The sequence below is a fragment of the Leptodactylus fuscus genome, chromosome 2 (genome assembly GCF_031893055.1).
Source record: "Leptodactylus fuscus isolate aLepFus1 chromosome 2, aLepFus1.hap2, whole genome shotgun sequence".
Lineage (NCBI taxonomy): Eukaryota > Metazoa > Chordata > Amphibia > Anura > Leptodactylidae > Leptodactylus > Leptodactylus fuscus.
In genome coordinates, this window is record NC_134266.1 from 178,112,759 (window position 1) to 178,133,452 (window position 20,694).

The 20,694-nt window shown below is 39.6% G+C and overlaps 1 protein-coding gene across 6 annotated transcripts in view; it reads right to left on the reverse strand.

The window, feature by feature from the left end:
- The window catches only part of HERC2 (HECT and RLD domain containing E3 ubiquitin protein ligase 2), a 121,839-nt gene that overhangs the window by 13,576 nt on the left and 87,569 nt on the right, over positions 1-20,694 (reverse strand). For 3 of the 6 annotated variants that reach the window (XM_075265218.1, XM_075265217.1, XM_075265215.1), the window contains exons 71-88: positions 20,134-20,241; positions 16,849-16,980; positions 15,006-15,164; positions 14,799-14,917; positions 14,391-14,528; positions 13,807-13,962; positions 13,586-13,701; positions 13,305-13,503; positions 13,005-13,219; positions 12,494-12,671; positions 11,494-11,655; positions 11,088-11,179; positions 9,963-10,102; positions 8,301-8,488; positions 4,245-4,442; positions 3,814-3,897; positions 3,063-3,204; positions 1,834-2,028 (exon numbers count right to left, since the gene is read on the reverse strand). In XM_075265218.1, the coding sequence (XP_075121319.1) occupies positions 1,834-2,028; positions 3,063-3,204; positions 3,814-3,897; positions 4,245-4,442; positions 8,301-8,488; positions 9,963-10,102; positions 11,088-11,179; positions 11,494-11,655; positions 12,494-12,671; positions 13,005-13,219; positions 13,305-13,503; positions 13,586-13,701; positions 13,807-13,962; positions 14,391-14,528; positions 14,799-14,917; positions 15,006-15,164; positions 16,849-16,980; positions 20,134-20,241 (2,721 nt within the window). The remainder of the gene's footprint in view (positions 1-1,833; positions 2,029-3,062; positions 3,205-3,813; positions 3,898-4,244; positions 4,443-8,300; positions 8,489-9,962; positions 10,103-11,087; positions 11,180-11,493; positions 11,656-12,493; positions 12,672-13,004; positions 13,220-13,304; positions 13,504-13,585; positions 13,702-13,806; positions 13,963-14,390; positions 14,529-14,798; positions 14,918-15,005; positions 15,165-16,848; positions 16,981-20,133; positions 20,242-20,694) is intronic. The other 3 variants (XM_075265220.1, XM_075265216.1, XM_075265219.1) reach the window with 2 other exon arrangements.

A 20,694-nucleotide genomic window follows, 5' to 3' on the forward strand; every position in this document is an offset into this window, starting at 1 on the left:
AGCCCTACGGTACCTGCACACTATGTAAGACACTGTGCTTCACACTATGCAGTATTTTCCATATTACTGGTATTTTCAGTTCTTAGAAAGACAAATCTAATGTCCAGCTCTCTCTTGTTGGCTGCAATGCAGCATTCTATACGCCTGCTGGCAGTAGCACGACAGATTACTTGCTGCAAGTACTTAGCATTTGTTAATATACTAGTATGTACTGCAGAACTGGAACGTGTTCAATTTCGAGTTGTCTCCGAGTTCCAATGAATTCTTGTTTTCCCTAGATGATTACACAAAACAGATAATACACAGATAATAGAGAATCTGAATTGTAACAGGTTTCTATTCCATTAACTTATTCATTGCCAAAGACATAAGTAATACATAAGGACTTAAAAATGTTACTGCTGCTCCTAGAATATTGAGGTTGAAAGTAAAGATGGGTAGAATTGAAAACCAACCCAAAACTTTTTATCCCTGACATGTGCCATCATTGTAGATTCAAATATAATGCAAGCTAAATTGCTGCTGGACCTAATAACTTGTATGAAGTAGCCCGACTCTACCCCAATGGCATATGCCAGGGATAAAAAGTGTTGGGTTGGTTTTCAACACACCCGACCTTTACTTTCCGCCTTGATATTCTATGAGCTACAGTAACGTTTACAAGTCATTATGTATCACACACATCCTAGGTTGCCTTTCACATTAGATAGTCAGAGGGTTCAGCATTCAGTTGTCTAACATGTATGGTCACCTATGACGTGCTATATTCAGGGTTCAGCAGTTGTTTGAGGTTACATTCTCATCTTGGGTGTAAATGTGGGCCAGACAAGCTCCAAGTGACATTAAAAATAAACATTCAAACTTGTTCTTGTTCAGGGGCATAGTTATAGAGGAGGCAGCAAAAGTCTCAGGTAGCCCATTGGTGTCTCAGCAACAAAAGAAGGCACTAGTCTTATAAATAGAAAATGCACTGGGGCCAAGGGGTTTCAAGTGACCTCTCTGCTTGTAATTTCTGTCCTGTAAAGCCCCCACTAACTCTAAGGGGGGGTACAAGAAAGTTTCTGTGAATTCTCACTCTTCTTACCAAGCAGAGAGGATATGTGGTCTATGGCTATCACTTTTAGAGGGAGGATATCATAGATTCTAGAGAAGATGAACGCACTTGCACACATGACCTCCTGCTCAAAATGAGAAAAAAGTGTCAACAAAATGGAATCTGGATCTCAGACAGATTTGGTTTATTTAGTTCTGATGATTTTGTGAAGAAATGTGAATGTACAAATAAGTGACACACACAAACTCTGCACGCTTCAGCATTTAGTTTTTCTGCATCTCATGCTCTACTTGGATCACTATATCAACCCATTTAAAAGGGAGTCTGTCAGCAGGAAAATCATAATCAAAGTAATGACAGCACCTTGTACTGTTCTTTTACACTTTCCAAATATGCCTTTGTTGTTCACCTCTGCAGCTCAACTAATCGAGAAAATGCCTAATGTTCATATGCAAATTAGGTGAAAAGGGCTTTTGGGACGTTTCAATCTACTTCAGAAAACATATGGTTTTGGGAATATAACATTTCCTTTACATTCATGGTGTAAAGACTGTTACATTAGCCAATAGCACTGTTTGGCTATTGGGATTTATTTAAACGGGTGGGGAAGGAACTTCAAACAATAGGAGACTCTACAAATTGGAGGAATGCATAACATAATATAGATAATGCAGCAGTATTACACTAATATACAAACAGATTGTAAACTGCTTTGTTTAATGAGTAATAAATATACATATCAGATTATGACACAGGTTTATTTTAAAGCACAAACTTACCAAGGAATCTAAACATGTTCATGTGAAGGGCAGTCTTAGCTGCTGGATTCAAAAGGAAGCAGTCCCTGTTAGCCCCGGACTCATCTCTTCCATTTGGAGTCACGATCAGAAGTGGAGTCAGTCCATTTTGAAGCTCTTCACACATTTCTGCAATAGATTCACTGTAGCCCCCTCCACAATCATCCACAGATTCCCCTAAAACACAAGAACAATTGTTTGTCATGTTACTTCCACTTTAGTCTGTGTGAGTAGGTTTTTATCAATTGGATTCATCAGTAGTTTTACCTATCAAATACATTCCAAAAGGCTCTGTTCACATATCGTGGCTTTGCTGAATTTTTTTGGCTTTCTGTTCAATATCTGGTTAACCTTTGGTAAAGTTTATTTGTTTCCAGGACTAGAAATGCATATAAAACAGAGGAAATCCCTAGAGCTTTTAACTAAATTTTTCTCCTTTGATGGCTTGACAAAAAAAAAAAATACCAAAAAAACTGCATCAAAACGTTACATGAGCAGTTACAGGGCTTTTCCCATCACAAGGATCCTATCAATACTGCTAGTTTATGTGGATTTAAGACTTTTCCTAAATGCATTGCTTTATCAAAACTGCTTTGTTTGGCCGCTATCTTAAATTATTCACTTCATTGTTTACACTCCGTTTCTATGGCCCTTGGGATTATCTGCTCATTTGTCAAGTGATGTAGCTGCCTGCTGTCAGGGGGAGGGAGGGGCTGGGAGCAGCTCTAAGCTGTTTGTGTCTTTTAAGTAACAGAGCTTTTCAGAGAGCTCCGGGATTTCTGAGCTCTTATCAGTCGGTTTAATTGAATTTGGCTGATAAGGGCTGAGATAGGGAGTCCCTTACCTCTGTATGTAATGCAAACTGACTCAAATCCAGCTCTGCTACATCAGCTTCACACCGTGGTAATTCATTTACAACCAATCCCGTGCAAGTGAAACCCTGCCCACCAATGTGCCGAGAAAAGCAGGAAGTGAAGAGAGCACAACAGCCTGCAGGTTAGTGAACAAGCGTCATGGGAATACCGCTTTAAAGAAATCTGATCTAAAAGCCTTATCTTTAGTAAAGACTGTGCTCAACTAAAGTTTTTACATCGACACCTTGGTATTGTATACCCTAACCTCAAGCAACTGAAATCAACTGTTCAAAATCTATTACCAAATAATAATAATGAAGAGTTTGTTGCTTGTGTCTTAGGTATAAAATCTCATACCAACAAATTTGACCTTCCAGACGCGATGAGGTAACAGAAGGCTGTCAGGACTGAAGGAAGTCATTTTTGCACACATCTGGCCAAAGACAGATTTGGTGCCATCTGGACCTGCCAAACCTCCTTTACTTCTTGAACGTTTCACCTATGAAAAACAAAACATAAAACAAATATCATAATCCTCAAAAAAAAAGCCTATTTATGATCAAAGGAGAAGAGAACTACATAAACATAATGTTATGGATGAAAAAAAAAAAAAAAGATTCAGATTTCAAAATAAATGTTATTATATTAGAAAATTAATAATATTGTATAAATAGATGTATATTTATTTTTGTAGGAATTCAATCACGGTTTTATTTTGTGAATTTAGGCTAAGGCCCTACGTAGCGTAGCAAAAAAAAAAAGTGACAACACATTGCGGTTTTTTCCTGACACGCTTTTTATAGAAAGTCCACAGATGTTTCCTCTGCGGGCTTTCTACTTCAATTATGCCAATAGGGAAGCCGTTGGCATTTCTCTAGGTATAATTGACATGCTGCGATTTCCAAAACTGTGCGTATATTTCTGCAATGTGTGGATAGGATTCGCTAGAGCTAACTATAGCATCATAGGGCTGAAAACCACAAACTGGGATAAGTAGTTGAATAACATTACAAATTTCAGCACATACAGTTACAGAATCAAACACTTTCGTAAATGACCATAAATCACACATCTGTCAAGTAAAAGCACACCAGTCCTAGCAGCTTACCTGTATCCTGTTTAATTCAACCACTGGGCCATGCTGGCGGTCTCGTACCATGGTTGCTTGGACAACTTTGCGGAAGGCAGCCTCCTACATAGAGAACTCACAATTAGCCTGACAATGCAGTGTCATTAAGATATCATTTACAGGACATCCGAGCATATCTTTAGGAGTGTTCACATGGCTAACTTTTCTTCCGTCACTACTGAACTACCCGTTTGCATCAGTGCCTTGTAATTGGACAAAACACTTGTCACACCAGATGTTGCAGAAGTTAACAAGCAACCCATGCATTGAAGAAATAGATTACCCCAGCCCCAGTGAATTATAACAGGATCTTCAGATTTCATTATGACTTAAGGTAGTGTCAACAAAGCAGATTTCTTACATATTCAACCATTTCTAATATTATGTTTAAAAGAAGTTCAGACACATACCTTTCCTTGGGAGATAAGAATTCCTCGTAGTGTATCAAAGCCAACAGAGGGACCTTGACCAGTCTCATCAAGCTTTCCCTCCAAATCAAACATAGGGATGCATGGGCAGAAGAGCTCAGAGATATGGTGAAGTAATAGCAATCTATTCCTTAAACCTATAATCACTATTTCTTGAAGGTGGTTATATTCCATTGGTACCTGTAAAAGTAAGTGTCATATACATTCAAAATAGATATACAAACATGTATACATGTATACATATAGGTATACAAAAGGCAACAAATATGTAGAGTAGGCTATGTACTATAATGCTAGACAACCTGTAAATTTCATTCTGTAATTAAAGGGCCTGCAACCTCTATTTTAAAGGGGTTATCCACCTGTCTAATACAGATGGCACAGCCTTACGATAGGCCATCAATTTTAGATCTGTGATAGTCCTACATGTCGGGAAAGCTGCACAATCTGCAGCGTTGACCGAGCAGTGTGGCTCTAGCATGTAAAATTACCAGGAGCCGCGCTGTCCTGAAACTGTTTCTCTGCTGGGGTCCTGGCTGTCGGAAACCATGCAGCTCTAAAGTATAGGTCAATGATACTGGAAAAGTGGAAAACCCCTTTCAGGCTAAGGCACTACCTTGTATAAAAGCTGCTTTTTTTGTTGCAGATTTTGCTGCATTTTTTGCTAGGAATAGATTGGGCAGGGAGAAGGGAGAAGTATAACAGCTTGTTAGATATTTTTCATTCCTTCTGTAGCAATTGCTAGGTTTGGGCTCAAAAATATGCAGCAAAAAAACAAAAAAAAAAAAACCCCAGCAATTAGCAACATGGAGCATTTGCGTAAAAGCTATCGACACTTGATATTTTTTTCTGTATGTGATAAACATTTGCAATTGTTTATGAAAAATTGTGTTTGTCGACTACAGTCACACATATTCTCAAATGTTGCAGACTATTTAGTCCTGCTCAGTGTGAAATTCATCAGACAAACTGTCAGAGTCCATAATCCGTATGTAGAATAAGTAGAATACATTTTATTTGTATAGCAACAACATATTCATGTACAAACAAAATGTGGCATTACAGGATGACAAACCAATTCACAGAAAGGGAATGAGGGCCTTGCTTGCAAGAGTTTATAATGTGCAAGGTAGAAGAGGTGACCAGTGATGGTCCAGTTATTTTTATGGGATAAGGTAGAACAAATAAGTAAAGCTGCCGGTGTCTTTGTATGTACAGATCCAAAGTGCTTGGGTATGCAGGGTTGCACTTAGATAAGGGCTAATGTGGGATAATGTAGAGGGGAAGGGTGAACAGAGAAGGAATAGTTTGAGTTAAGTGTAGAAGAGTTAAATTACGAGAAGTTTTTAGGATGCACTGGAGACTGTGTTAATCTGATAGTCAGTGGTTCCAGAGAAATGGTGACACTCAGGAGGGAAGGGGAGGTTATGAATATGAGAATGTTAGCCTTAGATCACTGGTAGAATGGAAAGTACTGGCAGGAAGGCAGACAAAGATGTAGGGAGGTGCTGTGATATGGAGAGCATTGCAAGGAGGGTGATACAATTTAGAATTGTATTCTATAGTGAATAAAGAATAGAGATGAGCGAACACTAAAATGTTCGAGGTTCGAAATTCGATTCGAACAGCCGCTCACTGTTCGAGTGTTCGAATGGGTTTCGAACCCCATTATAGTCTATGGGGAACATAAACTCGTTAAGGGGGAAACCCAAATTCGTGTCTGGAGGGTCACCAAGTCCACTATGACACCCCAGGAAATGATACCAACACCCTGGAATGACACTGGGACAGCAGGGGAAGCATGTCTGGGGGCATAAAAGTCACTTTATTTCATGGAAATCCCTGTCAGTTTGCGATTTTCGCAAGCTAACTTTTCCCCATAGAAATGCATTGGCCAGTGCTGATTGGCCAGAGTACGGAACTCGACCAATCAGCGCTGGCTCTGCTGGAGGAGGCGGAGTCTAAGATCGCTCCACACCAGTCTCCATTCAGGTCCGACCTTAGACTCCGCCTCCTCCGGCAGAGCCAGCGCTGATTGGCCGAAGGCTGGCCAATGCATTCCTATGCGAATGCAGAGACTTAGCAGTGCTGAGTCAGTTTTGCTCAACTACACATCTAATGCACACTCGGCACTGCTACATCAGATGTAGCAATCTGATGTAGCAGAGCCGAGGGTGCACTAGAACCCCTGTGCAAACTCAGTTCACGCTAATAGAATGCATTGGCCAGCGCTGATTGGCCAATGCATTCTATTAGCCCGATGAAGTAGAGCTGAATGTGTGTGTTAAGCACACACATTCAGCACTGCTTCATCACGCCAATACAATGCATTAGCCAGTGCTGATTGGCCAGAGTACGGAATTCGGCCAATCAGCGCTGGCTCTGCTGGAGGAGGCGGAGTCTAAGGTCGGACCTGAATGGAGACTGGTGTGGAGCGATCTTAGACTCCGCCTCCTCCAGCAGAGCCAGCGCTGATTGGCCGAATTCCGTACTCTGGCCAATCAGCGCTGGCCAATGCATTCTATTAGCCCGATGAAGTAGAGCTGAATGTGTGTGCTAAGCACACACATTCAGCTCTACTTCATCGGGCTAATAGAATGCATTGGCCAATCAGCGCTGGCCAATGCATTCTATTAGCTTGATGAAGCAGAGTGTGCACAAGGGTTCAAGCGCACCCTCGGCTCTGATGTAGCAGAGCCGAGGGTGCACAAGGGTTCAAGTGCACCCTCGGCTCTCCTACATCAGAGCCGAGGGTGCGCTTGAACCCTTGTGCAGCCTCAGCTCTGCTACATCAGAGCCGAGGGTGCGCTTGAACCCTTGTGCACACTCTGCTTCATCAAGCTAATAGAATGCATTGGCCAGCACTGATTGGCCAGAGTACGGAATTCGGCCAATCAGCGCTGGCCAATGCATCCCTATGGGAAAAAGTTTATCTCACAAAAATCACAATTACACACCCGATAGAGCCCCAAAAAGTTATTTTTAATAACATTCCCCCCTAAATAAAGGTTATCCCTAGCTATCCCTGCCTGTACAGCTATCCCTGTCTCATAGTCACAAAGTTCACATTCTCATATGACCCGGATTTGAAATCCACTATTCGTCTAAAATGGAGGTCACCTGATTTCGGCAGCCAATGACTTTTTCCAATTTTTTTCAATGCCCCCAGTGTCGTAGTTCCTGTCCCACCTCCCCTGCGCTGTTATTGGTGCAAAAAAGGCGCCAGGGAAGGTGGGAGGGGAATCGAATTTTGGCGCACTTTACCACGCGGTGTTCGATTCGATTCGAACATGGCGAACACCCGGATATCCGATCGAACATGTGTTCGATAGAACACTGTTCGCTCATCTCTAATAAAGAACCTTTACAGTGATTGGCACAGACCAGAGGCATTGGTGTAATACTGAGACTGAAAGATGAGCCTAGGGAGCTACAGTAGTCAAGTCGAGAGTGAGTCAGGGAGTTTCTGATGCTTCAATGGTAAAGAAAGGATGGATTCTAGAGATGTTTTTGAGGTGCAGGGGAAATGACTATGCACAAGATTAGTTACAAGAGGCAAAGGAAAGATCTGAGCCAAACATAAACCCAAGACAAATAGCATGTTGCCGTGGAGTTATAATGAAACCACAGACTTTGCTCTCATCTCTGCTCTCCTGAATCCTCACATCCATTTGGAGTAAAAGTTTAATTTATTTGGTTGTCGAGATGGCTAATATGGTTTTACTCCATAATACAGACAATGCAAACTAATATAATCACCACCAGAGATGTCCATATTTGTTGTTGTTATCACTGCTACTACTTTGACTAGAGTTGGTTTTAACTATGGTTTCCAGTACCACTAATACTACAATTATTATTATTATACGTACTACTACCAAAATTATTTCTATTACTACAATTATTATTATTACTATCATAATTATAATTATTCCTACTACTATAATTATGTATGGTTAATGACACCCCCACCACCAAAAGAAAAAAAAAAACAAACAAACAAAAAAAACCCATGTGAACACGTCAGAGGCAGATTACCTGTGTGGGGAGCTTGCCAGCATTAGCAGGTTTGCTTGTAGACCAGGCCAATGTGTGAGCAGAACCACAGGCGACTCGGTTTATTTTTTTACCCTGAAGAGCAGCCACAAGGCGAGGTCGTTGAATAGCATTTGTGGTTCCATCTCCAAGCTGTCCTTCATCATTATCTCCCCATGTGTATACTTCACCTACGAAATGCAAATTCAGTTTACTAGGAGAAGGTGGTGTATGACAGGGAAAGGAAGGTGACTCATAATTCCTTACTGGTTCAAAAGTCATTTGCAATTTACATTTTCATAAAATATACATCTTACTGAGTAAGGTTTCAATTCCAAAAATTCAACCCAAAGACACTGGCTAAACACTTACGCTCCAGCCATAGTCCCAGTATTGTTTCATTATCAGTTACTACATTAATATACTAAAGGATGACAACAATTGCTTCTACTCAATGGAAAAGAAGGAAAATCTGCAGAGAACAATAAATGTCTAGCACTATGTCATTGTATTAGAAATCCTGTGTCAAAGTGGTTTAAAAAAAAAATCAAAAAAAAAAAAACAAAAAACACAGCACGCACATGCAATAAGCAGAAGAAAAAAAAATAGTTGTAAATTATTCACATTGCCCCCTGTCAAGTTGAAAAGATTTGAAATACAATTTTGTAGAAAATATATAACATTTATTAGATATGAAGGAATTCATTGCTAGGAAAATGCCCCACTGGCAGAGTTGTGTGGTACACAGCTGCGACAACTGTGTCACATATGTTTGTCGGGCAAGTCAAGTAGGTATCTGAATATATTCCAGTGATTTCTAGGAATAGTCCCAGGTTTAAAAGAATTTAGCCATGGGTGTATTAGTCATACACATATAAAAACAACATTTATTAAAACAGAAAATGTCATTCAGGGTATAAGACAAGATGATCATCACTTAGTTGTAATAAGCGAAGGAAGGATTGGAGGAAGGTGAATAAGATATAAAGTAGATCTTCCACACCCACCTACCAATCAGATATTTAAGAGCCAACCTAAGGATAGGCCATAGAAAATAAGAAAAAAACCTGGAAACCCCTTTAAAACTCCTCCCATATGCCAACAACCAAACATAGCAATAATCCTAGGAATAAGGATTAACCATGTGAGTTTCTATTCACTTAAGTGAGAGCACACATTTATACAGTATAGTACGTCTGTATGAATAAATAAAGCTGACCCTCGCCAGCACCAGACGTTAAATAAATAAAATACTTGTAGATGATCCATACAGATAAAATTAGCTGGCAAGTTTCCACTACAAATCTCTTTGGACTTGCATTGAATAAGAATAAAATCTCAGGCTGTAAATTTAAATTGAAGCAGAGCCGGAGTAAACAAACTACATAGATTAGATCGTCTTGCCCGATTACAAGCGGCAGCGCTGAGATTATATGGAGACAGAAGCCTTGACAAAATATTAGAAAACTCAGGAACCAATAAACCCACAGTATCCTCAGGGAACAAGTAATAAAAGCTGGCTATTTCCACTGTGAGATGGGCTATAAACTGTAGTATCAAAGACAAACTAATTTTAGTCGGAAAACATACCCCTCCTCCTCTTCCCAAGTAAGCAGGATGGAAAACAAGAAATCATGCAAGAAAGAAAAAAAAATTATAGCTTACCATCCTCCGTGCAACAAACACAATGCAGTGACCCAGTGGCAATTGCAATAACTTTCTTCCCCTGAAGACCCTGAACTTGCCGTGGCCTCCGCACATGATCATCTGATCCATGACCTAGCCGATGATAGTCACCTTTTCCCCTGCATATAAAAATTTAGAAGTAAAAATGCAACCCATTCAAAATGAAGGACTTTGACTCACCAGTACAAAGAACATCATGCATTTGTGCCCTAAAATTAACACAATGAGGGGTGCGGATGTACTAAGCAAAATGCACCAAAATGATGCCCTGGGCCACAATTACCAAGTGTTTCATACATTTTTTCAGAGGCTTGTATGAAAATGGGTACAGCTTTCTGGGAAAGCAGCGGATCTTAAGATAAGCCATTGTGAGAAATATGTGCCAAAATTGTTGACACTTTTTTTGTCAGAAACTAAGTCACCTAATAAGAGATGTAACGTCAGACTACTATAGACTAACATGCACAAGATTTATCAAACAACATTAGACCTAGTGGAGCTTAGGTCTGTGTAGTCTCAGTTTGCAGTATCAAAAATTCAGACTGTTAGGAAATCTACCCCAAACTGAGGGATTTATCAAGAGTAGAGCAAGGAAAAAGTATAGCAGGTGCCTGGCGGGCGCTTTAAAAACTTTCTCTTGCACTGGTTATGGTTAATCTCCAATACATTGTGGCACAGTAGATACAGATAATACCTTTTTATCATTAACATGGCTGACTGGTTTGAAGAACTCCATTTACTGCCTCCACTGATCAGCCATTATTAAAAGGGAGGCAATGGATCAATATACTCCGGTTACTCCAAAGGGGGAAATCCACTGGAAACTATTGGCATATATATTTTTTCCCATGGAAAGTGAACAGCCCTCCTGCCCCAAATTTTGGGCAGCACTGCAATTAGCTTTTGGTTCTACCTAACAGAGGGGCTGTCTGCCCCTTTAGATGGACTTGCCCTAATAAAGCACATGAAAATGGTGGCCTGAACAACAACAACAAAAAAAAAAAACTTAAAAATCTTACAAAAACAAAATGAGTATTATAAAGAACAAGAAAGAAGAAAGAATATCTTGATACATTGCATTGCTTCTTTTTACAATGAACGTACCACGTGTAGACAGCACCAGACTTTGTCAGAGCCACAGAGAACTGAGAACCACACTCCACTTTGGTAACGCCAAGTCCTGTCAGAGAATCAATCTGCAGAGGACAAAAAACATATAAACAATTATCCATAATGTTTCTATAACTCGCCAAGTACAAGATATGCTGGTGTGCTGGTAGTTGGAACAAACCCATTAACAAGAATAAACATCTTACATTACAGTAGCTGAATAAAAGCATTATTTTCCATTACCCATTTCCCTCGGTTTCCAGTCTGCAATTAGGTATCAGAAACTTAGATTTACTAGAGGCCCGTTGGGCAATGACTGAATTTTAACCAATCTGTGAAAAACTAACTGAACAAAATGCATTTATGACATTTGATCCGCCATTTAAAAAGAAATGCTTACTTTCATAGGTACTTTGCAACCATCACTGCCCCCTCGTCCAAGTTTTCCATAGTCTCCATCTCCCCAAGACCAAACTGTGTCATCATCTGTGAGGCAGAGAGTTTGTGCGTCCCCACTGCCACAGGCAATGTCGATGACCCGATATCCTTGCAGGGCTTCCACCTGGAGAGAAATAATAAAACCTTTGCATATTGAAGGGACAATAAATGTTAATTGTGGTCTATCCCAAGTGCCAGATTTGCTGACAGACAGCTGTGACAAAGGGTAGAGGATGAAAATGTCATTCACCACTAACAAGGTGACATTGGACAGCAATTCTAGATGACAGAGAACTTGTTGCTATCTGTAGGCAAATCAAAGCAGATTAGATGTACTTACAGGCTGCTCTGCATATCCATAAAATATTATCACTGCATTGCTTCAAGTTGGTTTCTGCTCTTGCTAAAGTCCATTACTCTGCACTATTATTGGTTTTGAATCATTTTATATCTGCAAGAATCCCTTTAATGCTGGTCTTACATGGCCGTAATGCAAGTCTGCAATTGAGGGTTTTCAATTTTGGACACATTATATTCAATGCGGCCTCTTACACCACCGGATATTTTATCCGTGCTGTGCCGGGCCGCAACCGAGGTCCGCAATTTATAGAGCAGGTCCGTAATGGCCGTGAATTACGGCACTGCATGGACTCGCCCATAGAACTCTATGGGCGAGTGCAGCAGTTCACGGGCGTCTGCGGAGTCTATGTTGCTGATCAGCAACTTGCGGACCATACAATCAATACAGTCGTGTAAGACCAGCCTAATAGTGTGTTCATTAACAGCGTAGATGATCCAGGCATTTACATGGGCACCTGAACATTGCATAGCATGACCCCTTTGGTGTAAACACAGTGCAAGCACCAGATTATCAGTTTTAAATCTGACAGGTACATATTCTGAACAAATTACAGGGTGCTAAAGTGCCAAATATTACTTTTGTATAGGTAACAGATACTCACCAACTTCGGTTTCAGTTGATCCTCACTATCACCATGCCCAAGACGTCCATATCTTCCTTTGCCCCAAGTGTACAGTTCTCCAGCTGCAGTGATACATGCACTGTGTGCGCCACCTGCAGCTATGTCTATAACTTCTGTTCCTCGCAGAGACTCAATAACACGAGGTCGATCACATGGGCTGCAAGGGCAACAATAAAAGGAAACTGACTATATGACTGAAAAATAGAATTTAAGATGCAAACTTAACTTTTTTTTTTTTTAAAGTAAGAAATCTCTGCTCTGAGAACCATAAGAAGGGCTTCCCCTCTCCTTTACTATGTCAGCCACAATTTCCTAGATTAGAACAACTTTAGGTATCTTATAGTCAATAAGTTTAATATGTTTAAAGGTTACATACAGATGTACACTCAAGACAGGAGACAGAAAATCTATTTTATAGATGTTTGAAAGAAAAAAAAATAGGATCAGTTATTTTTACAGAATTTTATTTCTTACATCATGTTTAATTTACCTTCTGTTTCCATGGCCCAATTTTCCATCTTCTGCCTCACCCCATGAATAGACCTCCCCTTCAGAAGAGAGAGCAAGACAGTGCTTTCCACCAGAGTTAACTGCAACCTTTTTCACAAAAACATGTTGAATGGATTCCAGTAGTGTGGGTGTTGACACAGATTCAGTACCACCAATGCCCAGCCTACCACCAGCCCCATATCCTGTAGCATACAACTGGAAAAAAAAACATTACAATAAAAAATTAATAACATGTTAATTCATGTTATAGCAAAGGAAAAGCATTCACTAACTTGGTTACCTTCCCATCAGCGGTGACAGCAAATAGGGTTTGTTCTCCTCCAATTAACTGTACAGGTCTAAGCGTTGCCAGTGCTTCACATGGTGTTGGAACTTTAACCTTTGCACCTTCAATACCTCCAAGTTGTCCTCTGTGATTATGGCCCCAGCCATAGATTGTGCCACTACCACCAGCTGATAAAGTCCAGTCATCAGGTCGTCTACAAAGCAAGATTCGTTTATGAAGAGGCTGTAAACATATCAATACAGTTACATCTAATAGAAGTATACAATAACCCAAACCTATTCATCCACTGGACAAGCTGCTCATCCTGTTCTCTCCTGAAAACGTCATGGCTCTCATGGACGGTATTCATGTTTTCATTATCTGCCATCAGCTCACGGATTTTCTTTGCAACCTTTATGCAAAACCAAATTATTCCAGGTAAGAATAAAAATCATAAGCAAGTAATTTCTTTTCTTTTTAACTTATTACTATGGTCACAGAAAATGAAGACGTATACCTCATCTAAAAACAACCGAGGAAGAGGTGTTCTCTTGTCTAGTGCAACGGCAACTCTTGAAGCCATACAGTATCTCCGGAACCATGCCCACTTGTGAGTCTCTGCACAGCATGGAAGAGTATCTAACTCAAGATCACAAGCAAGGGCCACCAAAACCTACAAGACACACAAGTATATAATCATATAACTGTTACTTTGAATTACGTTTACACAGTTATGTCACATTTTTATAATAAGTGACCATAACTGCTTAAATGAATGCAATGGAATGAAATGAACACATATGCACATATTTTAATATTTGTTAAATCTTTATGCAGTAGCTCATTAGAGATATTTCATTACTTGAAGGTACTCCAGAAAAACTATACAAAATAAAGAATGCCATTTTCCATAAGTTAAAATATATGATATAAAGTCTACGGTCCATATACAGGTAATCCTTCCTTGCCCAGGACACCCACAACAGACACAGAGCACAGCTTATAATAGGTCACTGTATGTAAAAGGTTTTAAGAAACTATAGGGGCTTTTTAAACTCTTCATGGGTACATTTCAATCCTTTATGATGGACAGCGTCTTACCTTGAAGAATGGGCTGTGAAGTAATTGCTTCCCTCCTCTCACAATTGGATCTTCATATTCAAATTGTCTCTGTAAGGCTTCAGGTAGGCCCTTCACCAACGCAGCTAAGGCACTGCCAGTAAAACTCTGAAAAAAGATCTTATGTGAAAAAAAGACATGTGTAGACCGCTTATTTCTTGACAAGACAACTTTCACTAGGCAATAACATTTGCTGCCATCTACAAGCAATAAGGTGTAGCCCACTACCCTATGTACCATTTTCCTTTCTCTATCTTTAATGCCAAGGCTACAATGCCACTTGCTACATTCTGTAGTGCTACAAAAAGTTGCTGTGAAGTAAAGCAATGACTGATCAAGCAATGTAAACTTGTTGGTAGAAAACTTTGGTGAACAGAAATGATTCCTTACCATTGCACGTGCTTCAGCGTCTCCATCTCCAAGTAACCTATTGATGTTAATAGATTGTCCAAACTCTGTGGTAAGAAGTTTCCTCAGCCTCTGGAGAGCCCACATCCTGTGGCCTGCCGCTACAATATGCACAATGACAAGGACATAGCAATGAAATTATCAAGCCAAGAACTACTGAATAAATGAATCCTGAACTTCATTACATACCCAGAGCACTAAGCTGAGCACAAGCTGCAAGGGAAGCCGCCAGACGTGGAACAATCCCCCGATTGGAAGCGAAATTCAATCGAAAGTCCAAAAGACAAGTGACTAAATCCATAGATGGGCAGGACAGGATGCACCGATCTGACAGGAGGTCTTTTGGTCCTAGAAGAAGATGTACAATTTATACAGTCCTATGAAAAAGTTTGGGCACCCCTATTAATCTTAATCATTTTTAGTTCTAAATATTTTGGTGTTTGCAGCAGCCATTTCAGTTTGATATATCTAATAACTGATGGACACAGTAATATTTCAGGATTGAAATGAGGTTTATTGTACTAACAGAAAATGTGCAATATGCATTAAACCAAAATTTGACCGGTGCAAAAGTATGGGCACCTCAACAGAAAAGTGACATTAATATTTAGTAGATCCTCCTTTTGCAAAGATAACAGCCTCTAGTAGCTTCCTGTAGCTTTTAATCAGTTCCTGGATCCTGGATAAAGGTATTTTGGACAAACAATTCAAGTTCAGTTAAGTTAGATGGTCGCCGAGCATGGATAGCCCGCTTCAAATCATCCCACAGATGTTCAATGATATTCAGGTCTGGGGACTGGGATGGCCATTCCAGAACATTGTAATTGTTCCTCTGCATGAATGCCTGAGGATTTGGAGCAGTGTTTTGGATCATTGTCTTGCTGAAATATCCATCCCCGGCGTAACTTCAACTTCGTCACTGATTCTTGAACATTATTCTCAAGAATCAGCTGATACTGAGTGGAATCCATGCGACCCTCAACTTTAACAAGATTCCCGATGCCGGCATTGGCCACACAGCCCCAAAGCATGATGGAACCTCCACCAAATTTTACAGTGGGTAGCAAGTGTTTTTCTTGGAATGCTGTTTCTTTTTGGACGCCATGCATAACGCCTTTTTTTATAACCAAACAACTCAATCTTTGTTTCCAAAATGAAGTTGGCTTGTCCAAATGTGCTTTTTCATACCTCAGGCAACTCTATTTGTGGCGTACGTGCAGAAACGGCTTCTTTCTCATCACTCTCCCATACAGCTTCTCCTTGTGCAAAGTGCGCTGTATTGCTGACTGATGCACAGTGACACCATCTGCAGCAAGATGATGCTGCAGCTCTTTGGAGGTGGTCTGTGGATTGTCCTTGACTGTTCTCACTATTCTTCTTCTCTGCCTTTCTGATATTTTTCTTGGCTTGCCACTTCTGGGCTTAACAAGAACTGTCCCTGTGGTCTTCCATTTCCTTACTATGTTCCTCACAGTGGAAACTGACAGGTTAAATCTCTGAGACAACGTTTTGTATCCTTCCCCTGAACAACTATGTTGAACAATCTTTGTTTTCAGATCATTTGAGAGCGGGCTGTCCATGTTCGGCGACCATCAAACTTAACTGAACTTGAATTGTTTTGTAGAAAGAAATGGTCCAAAATACCTTCATCCAGGATCCAGGAACTGATTAAAAGCTACAGGAAGCGACTAGAGGCTGTTATCTTTGCAAAAGGAGGATCTACTAAATATTAATGTCACTTTTCTGTTGAGGTGCCCATACTTTTGCACCGGTCAAATTTTGGTTTAATGCATATAGCGCATTTTCTGTTAGTACAATAAACCTCATTTCAATCCTGAAATATTACTGTGTCCATCAGTTATTAGATAGATCAAACTGAAATGGCTGCTGCAAACACCAAAATATTTAGAACTAAAAATGATTAAGATTAATAGGGGTGCCCAAACTTTTTCATAGGACTGTATTATACTTCTAAAATTATAAGGAGATTACCAAGTCATCGACACTGAAGTAAAACATTATCAGTCCTTACCTGCAGCAGGCATGATGGGGTAAACTGTGAACCGCCAGCCCCAGCCATTAACTGACCCATCACTAATAAATTTCCATTTCAGTTCATCTCCAGGAATTCTCAGTTCACTTGACCAGTCGGACCATTCTCGGCCTACCAAATAAAATTAAGGGAGATTTAATTACTACATTGGTGATGAAAGTTAAGTAACTATTCAATCATATCAATGAGATGTCTAGTGTAACTCTCGAAATATACTGGTAACGGCTTATGATGGAATATAAAAGTCATTTTTTATTTAAAGGAAGACTGTCAGAACAAAAATGTTATTGAGCCAGCCCCAGTAATAAGTACCGCTCAGAGCTGTGAGCACAGTGCTAGAATTTGCTTGTATAATGGCTGCTTAATTTGGAGGAGATGCTACTATTTTATACCTATGCAAAACAGCTAAGAACGCATCAAGGGCATTTTTGGAAGCAGCTGAACATCACAAGATCTTCCTCTCACTCAATACTCATCCCAGAAACACAGACACATTCATAGATTTCCAAAGGAAGAGGAAGAGCTGGTCGTGATGCTCAGTCACCCTGAACATGCACCCGATCTACTCTTCACTCATTTGCATACAAATAAAAAGCAGGTTCTCATCAAAATTAAGTGGCCATTAAGTGGGGCTTGTTTAATAACATTTTTAGTGCTGATAGACGCCCTTTAAAAGGCAGTGCACCTTCAGAGGGTACCTTACCATGGTGATAAATAGGGACACATGGATGTTTCCTATGGTAATGGCAATGTTCGCTATCGAACACCATATAGAAATACGTCTGGCTCCAACAGTAACGCTGGGTTCACACCAGCGTCCGTCTCCGTTATCAGGTTTCCATCTTCTGCAGGCAGAAGACAGAAACCTGTCAGACAGTGTCCAACCTTGATCCCCGGTGAGCATTTTATGCTCTCCGCGGCGAAACCGGTTTTTTTAAACTGGACACAAAGTCCTGCAAGTCCGACTTTGTGTCCAGTTAAAAAAAAAAAAACGGTTTTGCCACGGAGAGCACAAAATGCACCGGCATTCATGGCTGGACACTTTTCAAACCCATTCATTCGAATAGGTTTGAAAAATGCCTGCAGGTTTCCGTTTCCTGCCCAGTTTCGGGCAGGAAACGGAAACCTGCATAACGGAGACCCCGGGTGCAGATGTGAACTTACCCTAAATTTAAGAGAGAGTTTTTTTGGTTTTTTTTTTATAAATAAAATATACTCATGGCACTGAACTAGGAACCAAAAGGACTCAGGACACAGGGAAGAAGCTCAAGTGGTTTGAATTAAATCTTATTTCTGAGAACTGGAGGAGACCTGAACTTCTTCACTGACATACCAGTACATGCAAAGTGAATTAGATTCTGGCTAATCCCATTATCACGTTGCAAAAATAAAAACAATGGGTAAAAGCTGCTTTTTCAAAGATGTCCACGTTTTTGAAAATAGCATATACCTGTGGAAATGTTCACTTTTTCCCTACAGGTTTTATAAGGGAAAAAAAATCTGTGGAGAAAAACTCAGCAAAGACTCAATGAAAAACATTCCATAGCTTTTTTTTTTTTTTTTTTAGCTTCATTTTGCTATGTGAGGCCTTCGCATATACTGGGAGTCTAGAAAAGTTGGAGGTACATGCCACGGGATGCTCTCAATGTATCTGTCTGATGTAACCAAAAATAAGGTGAACAAAGTATTAGTCATGTGTAAAAATATTCTTAAAATGGTTCTTAAAATTATACACAATAGCATTGTACTTTGCTGCTAACAGTTTGTCATGTGGACAATGAATATTTATTTTTTTGATTTATCAGCATTATATTTGCCATGTTGTATAATAGACTTGTCATATCAGTTACTAGTTTGATATTATACACAGACACCTCGACCAACTGATTTCCTTTCATAATACCCACTGTAGCAGAAATGCTACTTATACACAGTAGGGTGAATATGGCAGCATGGCTAACATTACTTCATCATTACTGACAGGAGGAATAGATAGAGGACCAATTCAACACAATTTTCTGTAATGGAAAACATACAAATTTTATCTGTAAAATGGACTACGGTGGGTACATTTTCGAGAGTGGTAAAACATTGGCATTCGTGACAAATAGTATTAGTACTAGTCCTGAACTGAAAATGACAGTTTATCGAGGTGTTGGAAATTTCCAGCATTTTTATGGCAGGAGTTATCAATGCCCAGGAGAGCAATCTGAACATCACAGAAATTTTGGAATTCCCTGAATGCTGCATCTTTTTCTCCATTTTCGGTCCATAGAGGGATATTTGACAATCACAAAAATAATCATAGGATACTAAACTGCTGAACACCTACGCAACCAGCGCAATATGTCAGAGAAGAAGTGTCAATATAACAGTAAACTTTACTGAAATACAGACAAAGACCAAGAAAGATTTTTTTATAGATTTGTTACAGATTTAATATTATAGGAACTAAATCTGGTCTAATATAATTTCCATATTCACCATGATTTGTATTGATTGGTCAAAACTCCATCTACAAATATGATAAAACTATTCCCCAAAATTTGGTTAAAAGGGCTTTTCTGTCCCCATATAGATTTTTCATCCACAGGATAGGTTATCAGTATGACACCCAGACCCCACACAGATCAGCTGTTCCAGCAACCTCCAGGGGGTAGAAACTGCTACAATGCATGGGGAGTGAGTGCAGGCTGCTCTTATTCAAGTAATAGGAACAGCATTGCCCCAATCCACTGCATGATGGTGGTTCCAGGGAATTGCACTGCCTTTTACTTAAATAATAGCAACCTACACAGACTCCCTGTCTACTGCACCAGCTTTCAGCATCTGGAGGCTACAAGAAAAGCTGATCTGCATGGGGTCCAGGTGTCAAACAACACAAATCACATACTGATAATGTATCCTGTGAATAAGTCAACAGCATGTATACTTCATTTGAAAGGGAAAACCCATTTAACTGTTTACTGTTAACAGAAATCTAAATTTTGATTGATTAAGGTACTGGTTGATACCCTTTCAAATCTTCATTGACAATTGTTTTTGTGCATTTTTTTTTTGACTGGAAAATGGTTTTTCATGCATCAACCTATAGGACTGCATTGAAAATTATGGAATGAACCGATAAAGGGCTACACACGTCTAAGAGATGGTACTGCCATTTTTAGTTTGGATATAAATAATTGTATGTTTGAGCAACTGAAGAACAAATATATCAGTGAATATGGAAAGAGTGAAATGTTTTATCAACACTTTGCACATCACCTGATCGGACTGAAACTATCCTGTTGGCCCCATCCATTATGGTAAGCGGGTCATGTCGCCGCTCTGTAGAACACTGGCGGTCAAATTCTACTCTAAGGCCCTCAGCACCTAAACAACCATAAAAAGAGTAATGTTGTTTTAACACAATCGGTCATACAGTTATATAGACTATGTATGAGCTTATAATGTTCTAAATTAAAAGCAAACTGATTTATAGGGCACACCAAAAATAACTAAAAAAAAAAAATTAAAAAAATAAATAATATGATATAGTACAAAAATGCATTAACATGAGTTTAAAAAAGTAAAAAGGGAAAAAATATGGCTGTACTGTAGTTTACTACCACTTTTGCAACACTGTGTGCTATGGAGAAATGCAAGGACTAAAATGAACAAAATATTTACTGGAATAATACGGATTTATGATACACATTAACAGTTTTATGATAGCTTTGGAAACTTGTAGATCAATCCCAAATGTAACAAATAGGCAAAAACATCTACTGCAAAACTACGGTAACATGATCACAGGATCGAAAACAGCGTCACATCACTGTAAAT